Raw genomic sequence first — 14,128 nt, 5'->3', positions numbered from 1 at the left:
GATTATTATTGCAATGTATTAGAATAATAATAATCAATATTATTGATTATTATACCAATAATAATATATAAAGAACTAACATGTGAAAGAAACAATGATATGTTAACTTTACATTTTAGGCAATACCAATTTCTTCTGGTCAAATGGCAGCTCTAACTTAAATTTTATAATGCATTTTACATTTTACATTAGATTTTAGATTTTATTATTTTATTGTGAATTCAGTTGTGAATTTTGGGCATGCCGCATTGATAATCCATGTTATTGACCCATGGTATTGTAACAAAAACTATTTACAAATTAATAATATCCATGGTAAAGTGGGGGTGAATATCGATGATTAAGAATGTTGTTATATCGTAACTCAATTGTAAGTACAATTTTTTTATGTGCTTATTAATTAATTTAAATATGGTTATGGAATCAATATTAGTCCTTGTCAAGGCACGACTCTAGCAATTGACCTTTGCACAATATAATGTCATATGAATAACTGCCTTACATATTTTATGCAATAATTTATGGATATGGTTCCAATATTCATTCATGATTTTTAGATATTTGTGTAGTGATTTACTATTTTTAAGTTTTGTAAGAAAACCATCCAAAAATAAAATTTTTGAAAACAACTCATACTCAGTGAAATAACATATTTACCATCAGTTGTTTTCCTCCATAATTTATGCAAGTATTTGCATAAAAAATGGATAGGAATAATATGTAAATAAATATACTGACTAGGAGTTACTTCCCAACATTATTTATGTTTTCCTCGACATTTAAGTAGGAGTAAACTTGTAAATGTGTAGACTTATTAGTGGTTACTACCCACCAAAATTTATTAGCAAGCAATTTACTTAACCACTTCACATCTCAATTTACTAATTTTGCCAAAGCAAAACCATAGGATGATTTGTTTATCGACCACTATTAATTTAACATTCAGCAATGTAAGTTATAATTATTTATGCAATTGTTCATAGAGCATATTTCTAACTTGAGTTGGAGGGACTAAGTTGTCTTGCAAAATAAAATTACAATATAAAAAATCGAATTTTATTAGTTTTATTACTTTAAAAACTTTTTATTGTTAATTGAGTTAACATTTAAATATTTACACTCATTTACAAACACTGCAACATCTCCCCCATATTGGACTCTATATCACTTTTAATTTCTTATTATTTTTTAATTGCGTTGACATATAAATGTTAAATGTTTACAAACATTTACACCACTATAACATCACCCCTATATAGGGCTCTCGACACAATGAATGATTAATAAAAACTTTCCCTTTCATATTAAATAGAATCCAAATGACTATAATAAAATGAAAAGACAATATTATTATTGAGAACTCCCACTTTCATTTCACAATTCACTCTCATGTATTGTGTTCATCTTTGAATGATGAAAGTATAATGTAAACTCTCCCTTTCATATTAAATAAAATCCAGATAACTATAATAAAAGGAAGAGACTGTTGGGAAAAACACTGACAGGGAGGGGGTGGCTGAGTAAGGGAGGGGTTCAGGGGATGAATCAATATTTTCAAATCATTAAACTTTTCAAATTCATAACCCGATTTCTGTACACGACTTTACTGAATGGAACCCGCATGTGTATGTGATTGTTATTAAAACAACGAGCGTATATCTAGTAAACTTACTTTTCAGTTAATTCATCTTTTGTTTATCTTGAGCCAATGCATCAGTAATTTATTAAACATTAAATAGATAGTAACCATGTGCAGTAAGAGAAAAATAAACCATCACACATAAGCAACACACATGAACATTAGGGTTTAATGTGGAAACCCAACGTGGAAAAAAACCACCTGCTGCTGTCATTTTTTCCTTCTTTTTAATATAAAGAAAATATTTTACAATTTTGTACTGACACGAACTCATATAAGCATACAGACACCTACATGCAGAAGGCTACAACCTTCACTCGTTCTCCAGCACCCGCTAGAAGGGAGCACCGACCCTTTGATCTCGTTTACCGACACCCACCAAAAGGGAGCTCCAACCCCCTAATTTGATTTACCAACTACTACTGGAAGAAAGCTTCAACTCTCTAATTGAAGGCTTCCACCTTCAACACCTTCGAGGACCACGTTTCATAAATTTTCATATTGGATCCACTTGCTACAAAACATCACAACTTATAGGCCACGTTTCATCAAATTTTCAGACTGGACCCACTACCAACATTTAAGTCCAATACCAAATATAAAAACTGATCACTACAACTCAACCTTTGAACCAAATAATCACTGAACTAACAAAACCAACCAAACATTGAAACCCAATAATTGAATCAACTGAAATCCAAATCAATCAACTTAAACAATCAGAACAGTTAGATCATTGTAACCAGAATAACAATCAACATATTGTACATCACATAAATCATATTTTATTACTGCAAACCTTGATCAACCATATGTCAAAATATTTATGCTACTTTACAATAGAAAACCCTCGTGTGTATGCATTTTTCATGAAGCACACCCGCATATAGACCTCAAATCATTGAATCCTGAAGGTGAACCACTGTCATCCTGAACTAAACACTGTGTCATACATAGAACCACTGCATCATTTTGAAATAATCACAGAACCTTCATTGAACTTCACTCACAAATAGTAACTATCATCATCATTCTTGAATCAACCAATCCTTAATCAAAACATCATTATTTAAGCTCAGATCATCAAGAAGATTTCATTGACAAACAATAGAAAGACAACAAGACTAATTAAACTGATCGGACATTCTTTTCATCAAAACCCTACTTTTTGTACGTGCTTTCCTCAAATCATATCCGCATGTATATGCGTTTTTCAGGAGACAAACCCGCATGTACACTACTTACCAGTGTCACACTCGCGTGTGTACGTGCCTTACAGGCTATAAAACTTGCATACATATCTACAATTTCTGATTTAGACATTTGCTTCAACACAAAACTTCAGACATACCTAGATCTCCGCATACACATAAAAATCATGCGTCAAGACACCATCAACACTGATAAAATCAAATCATAAACAAGATTGTCATCTCAGATCTATTAGATCTGATCCATCATCAAATCCCTGGGTGCCTACTTAGTCTTAAATCAAACAAAATATCAATAGCTCATTACATGCATATTTGCTTCAGATCTAACTATTCATAAGATATTTATCACTTGCACACTTACTACTACTTTGATCTTCATCTGCTTATATAACTTAGCCCTTATCCAATACCATAGGTCAAAACCATATTGCAACTGATGGTTTTCTTAGACGAGATCAAAACATCTAGTATTAGGCTCAATACCGCAAGGCAGTACCATAGTAAGTACCCTTGGTATTTAGAATACCATGGTGCGGAAACTGTACGCACCTTTGCTTCTTCATACTTGCGTATGTAAACAACTTTGCTTAATAAAACCCACGTATACTTTTTGGAATTTCAACTGTTATTCCTCTGCCTCTGAACTGGTATGTCTTTTTCAAAACTCTCAATGACATATGTAGACACATCCTGTTGACATTTGTATCAAGTAGGTTTCTATCAAAGGACAATTCATCAAGTAGGTTTCCATCAAGAACAACATATAATTCATAATGCCAACAGAGACAAAATTGCTATTTATAACTCCAACTTTCCTTTCACAACTCAACTTTAAACTATGATAAATATATACTAAAAACTCTCCCTTTCATTTTCGATAGAAGAGTTTCTATGCCTTCAATCATTTATATTTTTCTTAATAGAAGTCAATTTTTTAATACAAGTTGAATTGTTGATTCAATGCATGAATAATGATTATCTAAAAACATTAAATTTAAATGTATCATATACATTAACAGTTTCTTTCTCTATATAAAGCAAATGATTGACATTATTTTGTACTAAATTTTTCGTACTTCATTCATTCACTATGTCTATTTACTAGAGAAAAGGGCAATGTTTGCACCATGCAGTATGTCAATGAATGTCTCACTACATTTCCATCTTATTTCTTGAATATCACATTATTCTCTTTTAATGAATAAAGAACAAAAAATAAAGGTAATGGACCAATCATTGACTTACTACATGGTGCTTAATATTTGCTTGTTGGAATCACGATTGTCATTAGACCAAAACCTATAGGCGTTGGTCTGCACTACAATTGCCAGAGTTAAGATCCATGAGAGGTGGTTAGTCCATGTTGTGAAACATATGAGTAGCGTTGAATCCAATGTCCAACAATCTCCCTCCAATACAAGCTAGGTAAATTTTGAACTCAAAACTTGTGGCTTTGATACCACTTGTTGGGATCACAATTGTTATTAAACCAAAATTCACAAATATGACTCACTTATTAAAATCACAATTATTATTAAACCAAAATTCACACATATTAGTCTCTACTATCATTACCAAAATTAAAATCTATAAAAAAAGATGATAAAAAATGATAAAGACATATCACAAAACACTAGAAAAAATGAAAAAAACATAATTGAACCAAGGTCCAACAATACCATATAACTTTATGAAATATATATATTAAATTATGTCATAATTCTCTTACCTAAAACTTTGACTAAACCTAAACATACTTTTGCCGAGTGATATTTGGAGGTGTATAATAATTTTCCAAAAAGCGCGTACTAGCAAGGCCTCCACGATAGCCAAACAAACATGGACTTACTCCACCTTTGATATTAATGTCAATAATTCAAAGGATAACCAACCATCTCTGAAGTTGTTCAAATTTTGGTACCTATACTAATAATTCACATGTGCCCATGTCCCCACCAATTATCTGTACATGCCTTAAACTATTCTGCATTTAGAAAACCAAACAACAATCCCGATCAGCCTGCCCCACTTTACTCAACCTGGTAAACCATAATCGATGGTTGATATGGCATCTTATCGAAATCATCGCTTTACCAGACACTGAAGATAATCCAGCTGACATCCACTCAGAGTTACTTGTGGAATTCCATTACCCACATTCCATTTACACAACATACAGGTTCAACACCACCTGCAAATCCCGTCTCCTTAGCTAAATCTTGAAATTCTTGCTCTGTGCGTTCCTTGCCCCCTGGATTGTATGCCAACATCAATAAATCTGTATGAAATCCCTGACGAGCATAAGGAGATGTCTCTGCAGCCACTGGGAGAATGGTGTCCACCGCAATCACCTTCCCCTTCTCTGGCAACGCCTTGTGACAATTCTTCAAAAGCTTCCTGCAATGATCATCGCTCCAATCATGCAAAATCCACTGCAATCAAACAACATTGAGAGATATAGTGATGTTCTGCAACCAAGCCCAAGTCAAAGTTCAATTTCCATATGAAACTACCTGGTACTCAAGGGCAGAAAGCCATTGCCATACCTTCATAAAAATTGCTTGGCCACTTGGTACACTATCAAACATGTCTCCACCCACATGTTTCACAGCTGAACAAACACACATTTGGTGATCACCTACACAGAGATAACATTTTCATTTCAATGGTTGAATTTGGGGAATTGGACTTACCTGGGTAGTGAGGAGCATCGGCCAGCACATGGGGCATGTCGAAGTTGATTCCTGAAATGTGGGGATACCTAGAGACTATGAGATTGAGAGTCGACCCAATTCCTCCTCCCACATCCACCAACTCCTGAACCTCCTTAAAACCCTCGTAAGTATCCAAAATCTTGTTCATCAACATGGTAGAATTCTCAGACATAGCCCTGTTGAAAACCCTGTTGAATCTCTGATCGATGGCCGGGTACTCGAACGCACTCATTCCATGGGCTTTGGTGAATGGCTGGGAGCCTTCAAGCACAGCGTCCTTCAGATAAAACCAGGACTCCATGAACACCTTATCTTGATTCATCAACACCAGTGGAGCCAGAGAGACTCCATCCTGGTTATTGACAAGATATTTACACAGAGGAGTGAGACCATAGAACCTCTCCGCCTTCCCGTTTTCGTTCGTGGTCACAGAGCAGCTCAGAACCGAATGGCTGGCCAGCACTCTGAGAATCCGATCAAGAGTAATGGCGGCGTCGGGGTTCGTAGTCGGAATATGGCCAACGATTTGTGTGGGCGAGAGCTGGACGCCATTGCCGGCATTTGCTATGATTTGGAGGACATCGAGTTCGACGGCTGCCTTCATCGCCATGGGAAGGCATGAGAAATTTCCGAGCTCCATGCCCAGAAGCCATTCATCTTCATTTATTATCTTGGAATTCATCTCTGACTTTTCAAAACCCGATCCCATTTTGGATCTCTGAGTTCACGGCTAAAATTCTTAGAGGAGAAGCAGAAAATTGCAAGAATGAAAAGATTTGGGGGAATGGGGTTTTTATCACCTCAGTCAACAGATTTTCCTTCTTACCACTCATGGATATTTCTGAGAAGGAAAGTGGGTGGAGATCGGAAAACTCCTTCCCACCCACTCCTGATAAACCACACTCGGAATCTACAGTAACCGTGGAAAAGTACAGAGTGTCGCGTTGTTGAAACAGATGGACTGCGCGCCAACAATATATTTTCCATCTGACAGGCCATATTTCTGGGATTGGTCTTGCTTTTTGTGTCCGTTGGGCGCTGCTGGGTTCTCCAGGCTGTTTTCCATGTGTATGTGTTCGTCTCACAGTGAATTGATGGTGATTTCCTCATCATTTTTGAGGATGGTGGTTTACTTTTTCTGGTCTTTTCCCCTCACAGTGGACATGTCGAGTCATAGGTTGGTCATATCAACCCTCCGCGGGACCAATCACCATTTTCTGTCGTTTTCATGAATTAAGGGCGTGAAAAGGGGATTAGCAAATGGCGAAAAGCCCATCAATATCTCTTCCGAAAATCCTATTTCTACCACTATAGGATCATTAATGCGGTCTTACATGCGCGAGAGATAGATGTTTATAACTAGATAATAAAAATAAAAATGGGGCGTTACCCCTGCGCGTGTTATAAAAGTCTATCTCCCGCGCATGCATGTAAGAGCGCATTAATGATCCTATAGTGGTGGAAATAGGATTTTCCCATCTCCTCGGCATTACGGGCCTGAAAAGCGTGAAAGGCAGGCAGGGCTTGGAAATTGATTTCTTAATTAAAAGAGGAGCACGATTGAGAAAGTTAGTATTCATTCCCAGGACTTGGTGGGTTTGCGGCAGATTGGCTGACATTTCTTCCCATCACTCTACACTGTGATCCGACCGTGCAAGTGACCAGGTAGAGCTGTGTAACTAGAGAAAAGAGATATTAGAAGCTATATTGGTGGGAGTCGTATGGATAGTGGTTGGAATTTTGGTTAAAAATATTTAAAATTTTTTGTATATACAGTTTTTGAGTTATATTTTTGATGGTGGAAATAGATTCAGCACCATCAAAAATTTTTATGGCACCTAAAATTATGAAGTTTGACAGTTTTTACTTAAATTTTTCCAAAATATGAACCAGAATTTCCATAATTTTCAAGAAAAAAAAACATAATCGTTAAACTATGGCATACTAAGACATATTGGTGTTGTAAGGGGTAGTGGAAGAGATTAAAATGGTTGTGGCCATTGGATTTTTACCTAAATAGCTCTATTGGTGTTGTGAGGGCAGTGAAGAGATTCTATTGGTGTTATAAGGGCAATGAAGAGATTAAAAAGGTTGTGTAATTGGATTTTTGTTTCCAGAGTTTTATTGTGACCATATTCGACTTATAATCTATATTGGATTGGAATATGGATGACTATCAATTGGATGAATGAATAATTTCTTACTAACTAAAACTTTTTTGAAGTAACTTATTTATAAGATAAATGTACCCTTTTCATATAGAATTCATGTTTATACCTTTTTTTTTTAAGTAATTTATTTATAAGATATTCATGTTTATAATTTTTTCTTGAGTAACTTATTTACTAGATAAATGTACCATTTTCATATAAAATTCATGTTTATAATTCCATTGATTAACAATGGTATAATGGGAAATGAAATTTATAAAATTATTTATTTATTTGATAAATTCAAAATAATTTGGTTTAAATTATCTCAGTTATATGTATGAATGATAGTAGTATTGATAGGTCACATGCTTTTAGAATTGTATATATTTTAGAGTTTAGTTGGATAGAATTTACAGTAGGTATTCAAATTTATACTAGGCATCATATAATATGTTGCATTTAACGTAGATGGTGTGGGTTATGTCACTTGGAATTGTTTGTCCATATATTGCTGATATAGAATATAAATATTCAAATAAATCTTTATTTTTTAAATGAATGTAATTTGAAACTTTGTCTATATAATATTAATATAAAATAAAATTATTAAAAAAAAACTTTTAAACCATTTAAATTCGTATATTATTCAAAACATACCACACAAATGTAGAGCCCACACCCCTATGCAGACCCATACCATATGCATTTGAGTCACTAACTTTGACGTGGCCACTTGACCTCTATTTGCTTCAAAGTGTTCTTCAAAAGTGTGAATGTTCCTTTATATTAACCTTCATCGTATATGAAAGAAAACTATATTTTATAATAAAAGATATAACATATTGATGGAATATTTAGGAATTAGGAAAAGTATTATACAAAATATTGGTTATGCATGAAAAAGGTATTTCAATCCTGAATAACTTTATGAGTGGTTCAAGAAAGTGGAAAACCATTTTATTTTTAAATATAAGTAAATGTCTAAGTAAAAAGAAAACCTTTATTACTTTTAAATATAAGTAAGTGGCTAAGAAGAAGGAAAAATTTTACTATTTTAAAATACTTAAATCTCATTTATAATCATCAAAAGATAAAAACTTGACTTCTAAAGATGCTCAAATATGATGAAGCAATGCAACTATTTTTTAACAAGTGGTTTAATATAGGAATGTTTAATGAGGATGAATTATATGGGTATATAAATTACGTTGGGTTACATTTTTTCTGTAAGCAAGGGTGTTTTGTGGGAGAAAAAAATAACTTGATCGAGTTATTTGAGGGTTTAAATATTGCTTGATTGAACATTAAAACAAAATTGAGCTCCTGTGTAACTCGAGGTTATCCAAGAGCTCGATCGAGCCATTTTTTTAAAATTTCCTGCCAATAACAATCTGGGTGTGGAATTGAAAAAGTGGCTTGACTGCGAGGGAAATTGGAGCTCGACAGAGAGTTTGGAAGCTCAACAGAGATGAAAGAGCTCAATCCAACCACCCAACGACCCCACCAACGTGCTAGAAGCTTGATCCAACCATCGTTTAGAGGCTGAGATCAGTTTCTTAACATTTTTTTGCTTATTTCAATTAATTTTTCTTGCCAAAAAAGATTAAATGAAAACCCACCATATACCACCATGCCAAAACCACAAAAATAACGTTGAAAACTATAGAAAACCATAAAAAACAACCATGAAAATCACTAAGAAAATCATTGATAACCCTTGATAACCACCAAAACAACCATACATAAGTATAATTTAGGTTTTAAATTTTATTTCATTTCAAGTATACAGTTTTAGTAATTGCAATAATAGCATGCTTATTATGAATTTTATTTCATTTCAAGTATATGTTTTTAATAATTGCAATGATAACATGCTTATTATGAATTTTATTTCATTTCAAGTATACATTTTTAATAATTGCAATGATAGCATGCTTATTATGATTTTTTTTTCCTGATTTTGAATGGTAAAAGTTATTTTCTAATTATTTTATGTTTTGAAGTTTTTTTTTAGAAGTGAAATAAATGGATTCAACAAAAGTTCACAGTTCAAACTTACGATTCTAACACATCATTGTCAAAGTTCGAACAAATTTGACAAAAAATATTGCCAACAAAACTCCAAAACATAAAACAACCAAACTATAACCAATTAATTAATTAATTAATTAATGAATTTCACATTGCATATAACATTATTATATTATATATTGGGTTAGAGATCATGACAACTAGAGTCATTAGAAGCTTAAGATTGAGAAAATGAATATGATTTCTCATGATGAACCTCTATTTATCAAATAACTTTATATATTTAAACTAATTTATATTTTAAATAACTTTTAATAATAAAAAATATATTAAGCAAAGCCTTTGTAGAAATCACATAAGAGAAATATATATATATCTTTTGACCTGTGTATATATTTGTCTTATTTTATTTAGTTTTCCATTAATTATTTTTAATTTAGTTTATTTTATTTCCATTAATGATTTTATTTATCAAAAGATCTTGTCTCGATTAGGGTCTTGACTCGTTTTTATAACTTTTGACTTCCCTCCTTCTTTAGAGTTTGACTTTTATTTTATTGATTTATTTTATTTATTATTATTATTTTTTCTTTTTTCTTTTTTTTTATTAAATTAATTTAAATATTATTTTTCAAAACTGGTTGTTTAATATTGTTGTTACTTATTAATATTTGTTTTTAATAAATTAATAAACTAATATCATAATTTAAATATTATTTTTCAAAAAATAGTCGCAATTAGTTATTAATAAATTAATAAACTAATATCATCATTTAAAAATTATTTTTCAAAAACTAGTAATATTTATTTTTAATAAATTAATTTAAACTTTATTTTTCAAAAATTAGCCATTTAATATAGCCCTTACCTATTAATATTTTTAATAATTTAATAAAATAATATCATTATTTAAATATTATTTTTCAAAAACTAGTCGTTTAATATAGCCATTACTTAATAATATTGTTTTTAATATATTAATAAATTAATATCATAATTTAAATATTATTGTTCAAATATAGTTGTTACCTGGAAATTATGTCTCTACATTGCTCTCTATTTAAGTCTTTGCCATGGTCTGCCTCTTCATTTGGTCCTGATGATGAACCACACTTGTTGGTTCGAAACGCATTGGCCAAAAATTTCTCTTGTGTGATTTCTACCGAAAGATTTTGCTTAATTCATTATGGATCACAGAAGCTTGAATACAATATATGTGTGTGTGGTTATCATATATATATATATATATATATATATATATATATATATATTGCTTTATTTTATATTGGTCTTTATTAAGAAGAGTTTTTTGGGCATAAATCACTTAGGAGAAAAAATTTCCAACGTGTTTGGAACCGGCTAGTTTGGTTCATCATCAAGACCATATGAAGATACAAATCATGGCACAGGCTTAAGTATACTGGTAAAAATTAAATTGTGGATTTAGTTTATTTGTATTATAAAGTATATTGCCTATAATCCAATGCAATATGAGATATTGAAGGGTTAAGGCATTATGAGATTCAAACATATGTACTTCAATAAATCATTAATGATATTTTCTATATTATTTTTAAATGAAAAAAAAACTATGACAATTTCATCTCTTATGCAATGTTAAGTTTGAACAATGTATGGATACATACATTAAATATATGATGGAAATTGCATTTAAAGTGAATAAAAGCATTTCGACTCTTTTCTAATGTACCAAATTGTTTCATTATGTAGTGTGTTGCACCATAAACATTGTCTTCATGTGCTTGCATTTAGTACATGTCATGTGTCAAAGTCAAACATTATAAGAACTTGTCTTATGGAGTATTTGGTTGGCATGAAATTTTATTAGTTTTGCAAATAGGTTTATTTCAATTTTTTACATATATTTACATATTTATGCTCTATGAATAAAATGCATTATTTAGAAATGGGAAAAAACTGTGTCAAATTAGATTTGATCACTTCTTTCTATTGTGTTTACATGGAACTCAATACTTTAGTTGATACATTATTAAAAAAGGGACTCTAAAGTTTAGGAAGGTTAGATTACTCTACTTGAGTTTAGAAATGGTTTTCTTATCAACATGCATTCTAAGTCATCATTTTTTTCTTGGATTAGTTTACTTGTATTATATGCAATAGTTTTGTTTCAATTCTAAAGATCTATGATGGAAGCTTATACGACTTAGACAACTCTTACATACTTAAAATAAAACTTTATTGCTTCCATTCCTCTATACTTTGATTGTATTATATTCATTAACTTTATAAATCTTATAATCAATCCCCTTGCGACTAAATTTATGCAGAGCCATCTCCCATATGGCCCCCAACCACAAGCCATCGGAGTGTGGGGAGATCAATTATAAATGGTTGGGCTCGTGAAAGATCATGTAGCCCAACCAGAGTTCATATTCCACTAGCAGATCTTGGCTCTAATACCAGTAGGAGTGTTAGAGGCAATGTTTCTATCTTTATTGAAGATGTTACAAAGAGTGGACCGCCTTTACCTGTCGCAGTTACACCTCCTGCATTTTTAAATCCTCTTTAAACTTTATGTGTTTATGCCTTGAAATTCTCTTTAATTTTGAAATCATATTCAATTGATGTGTTTGAATTTAATGTATATGTTATTATGTTTAGTTTGTTATATATGTTCAATTATGTTTATCATAGTTTGTAAACCCTTAGCAGGTGGCAGAGCCGAGGATGATAGTGCAACGTTGATCCCTCTGTGGAATGATGCCACAACCACTATCACACTCGAGGATGTTAGGGCACATCATGCATGGACCACACAAGAGTTGGGTACACTCCTTGCTTGGTTTCCTACTAGACATATCTTGAATTTGATGTTGGAGATCATCAATAGGTTCATCTAGACCTACCAGAGGGAAACCCCACATAACAACCTCCTACATGGCATACATACGATTAGGAGGCAAGAGGTTAGAGGCCCAAATACTTGGGAGGTAGTGAAAGCCATCACAGTGGACACTGATGTATGAGGGTAGTTATTTGACATCCCTCCAAACCACCATGTTATACATGCTAGTCCGATTCCACTCAAATATTTCAAGAATGTTGATTCAAACCCTTTTGTTTATGATAGAGTTATTGGAGCTTGGGGCGAATTCCCTCATCATGACTAGGTCCCCCTTTACTTTTCCTCACATGTATATGAAGATTTTGTGTTGCATATGAGGCCAAATTACACCAACACTAGATCTGATTTTTATGGACCCAGTAGGGGATGTAGCTATGATAATTTCAAGGCTCATAGGGACCCTACACATGTACCACCACCTCCGAGATTGTTTCCACTACCATCTTGGAGCATGGTATTGATAACAAAGCTAGAGGAGACGTCACAACTCGATGTTGAGACCAGACATACCATTGTGGATAACATGCAGACCACATTGGCTAGTGCGTAAGTTGCGTTGAGTGGAGAGATGAGTAGACCACCACCATTACCTCGTGACCTGCTAGTTCCATTATTTAATGATTCAATGCTCGAGAGTCTACATGCTGACTAGGTTTTATCATATGCATGTATGTGTCATGATGCCAACCATGAGACTTGGAGGGTATACGACCCGCATGACACAAACCAGGTACATATATACAAAAATTTTGGCTATTATCTTCAAATTATACATTGTATTTGTATCTGATTGCATTTATATTAATAAGTTCATGATAACATGTAGACACATGGCTACATTGATGAGATTCTTAAGTCATCTGAGGGGGCAGTTGATTGGCTAGAGTAACCTCCACCAATGCATGTTTTCATGGAGTCTCCTCCACCTCCACCTTGAACTCCACCTCATCACACTCATGTGGAGGAGAGTCACTATGTACAATCACGTGGACCAACAGTTGAGGTAAAATTTTTTATTCCTAATATTTTAACGTTTTCTTTTTTTAAGTTACATGCATGCTAATTAATTCATAGACTAATAATAATTTGTCTTTTCCATTATGAACACAGGCCCAAATGCAGAGTGGTGTCGAGGTCGCAATGATGTAGCAACATGAGTGTGATATTGGGTATGGAGGCGTTAATGATGCAGGTCCTAATCGTTGAGCCACAAGCACGGGAGAACCAGATCAAGATTGATCAAATCCTCATCCTACTTGACTTGCATCTAGACTAAAGTGAGGTTAATAGATTCATATGCAATTAATTGTGGTTCAAAATAATTTATTTCTATATTGTTTATTTTGCAGATAGTGATAGAATTAATTTGAATTTGAATGTGTTATATTGCAATACCAGGTTTTGGATGCCATGTTTGACCAACGATCACATATGGGTACTAGTAGTACTAAGAGTGGATAATTTGTATATTTTAAAGCCCATTTTATAGG

General features: G+C 32.9%; 1 protein-coding gene across 1 annotated transcript; it reads right to left on the bottom strand.

Moving 5' to 3' along the window:
* Window positions 1-4,536: 4,536 nt before the first annotated feature.
* On the bottom strand, window positions 4,537-6,568 carry LOC149218694 (caffeic acid 3-O-methyltransferase 1-like). Its single transcript, XM_089384121.1, has 3 exons — window positions 5,547-6,568; window positions 5,400-5,464; window positions 4,537-5,285 (listed from the first exon to the last, which is right to left on the bottom strand). Exons 1-3 carry the CDS (start codon window positions 6,274-6,276, stop codon window positions 4,986-4,988), a joined length of 1,095 nt encoding a protein of 364 aa, XP_089240247.1. The 5' UTR covers window positions 6,277-6,568; the 3' UTR covers window positions 4,537-4,985.
* Window positions 6,569-14,128: the final 7,560 nt, after the last annotated feature.

Source organism: Pinus tabuliformis, chromosome Q (assembly GCF_031772625.1).
Source record: "Pinus tabuliformis cultivar Carrire ecotype Pingquan chromosome Q, CPIR1, whole genome shotgun sequence".
Classification (NCBI taxonomy): Eukaryota; Viridiplantae; Streptophyta; class Pinopsida; order Pinales; family Pinaceae; genus Pinus; species Pinus tabuliformis.
The sequence above is the reverse complement of the archived record's forward strand: the minus strand, read 5'-3'. Positions and strand labels throughout refer to the sequence as shown.

Bases quoted from the DNA above. Each gene is read 5' to 3' on its own strand.
- LOC149218694 (XM_089384121.1), bottom strand. From the start codon at position 6,276: ATGGGATCGGGTTTTGAAAAGTCAGAGATGAATTCCAAGATAATAAAT. The intron at 5,465-5,546 runs GTAAGTCCAATT...GTGTTTGTTCAG, and splicing joins CGATGCTCCTCACTACCCAG to CTGTGAAACATGTGGGTGGA. The intron at 5,286-5,399 runs GTATGGCAATGG...GTTTGATTGCAG, and splicing joins GCCAAGCAATTTTTATGAAG to TGGATTTTGCATGATTGGAG.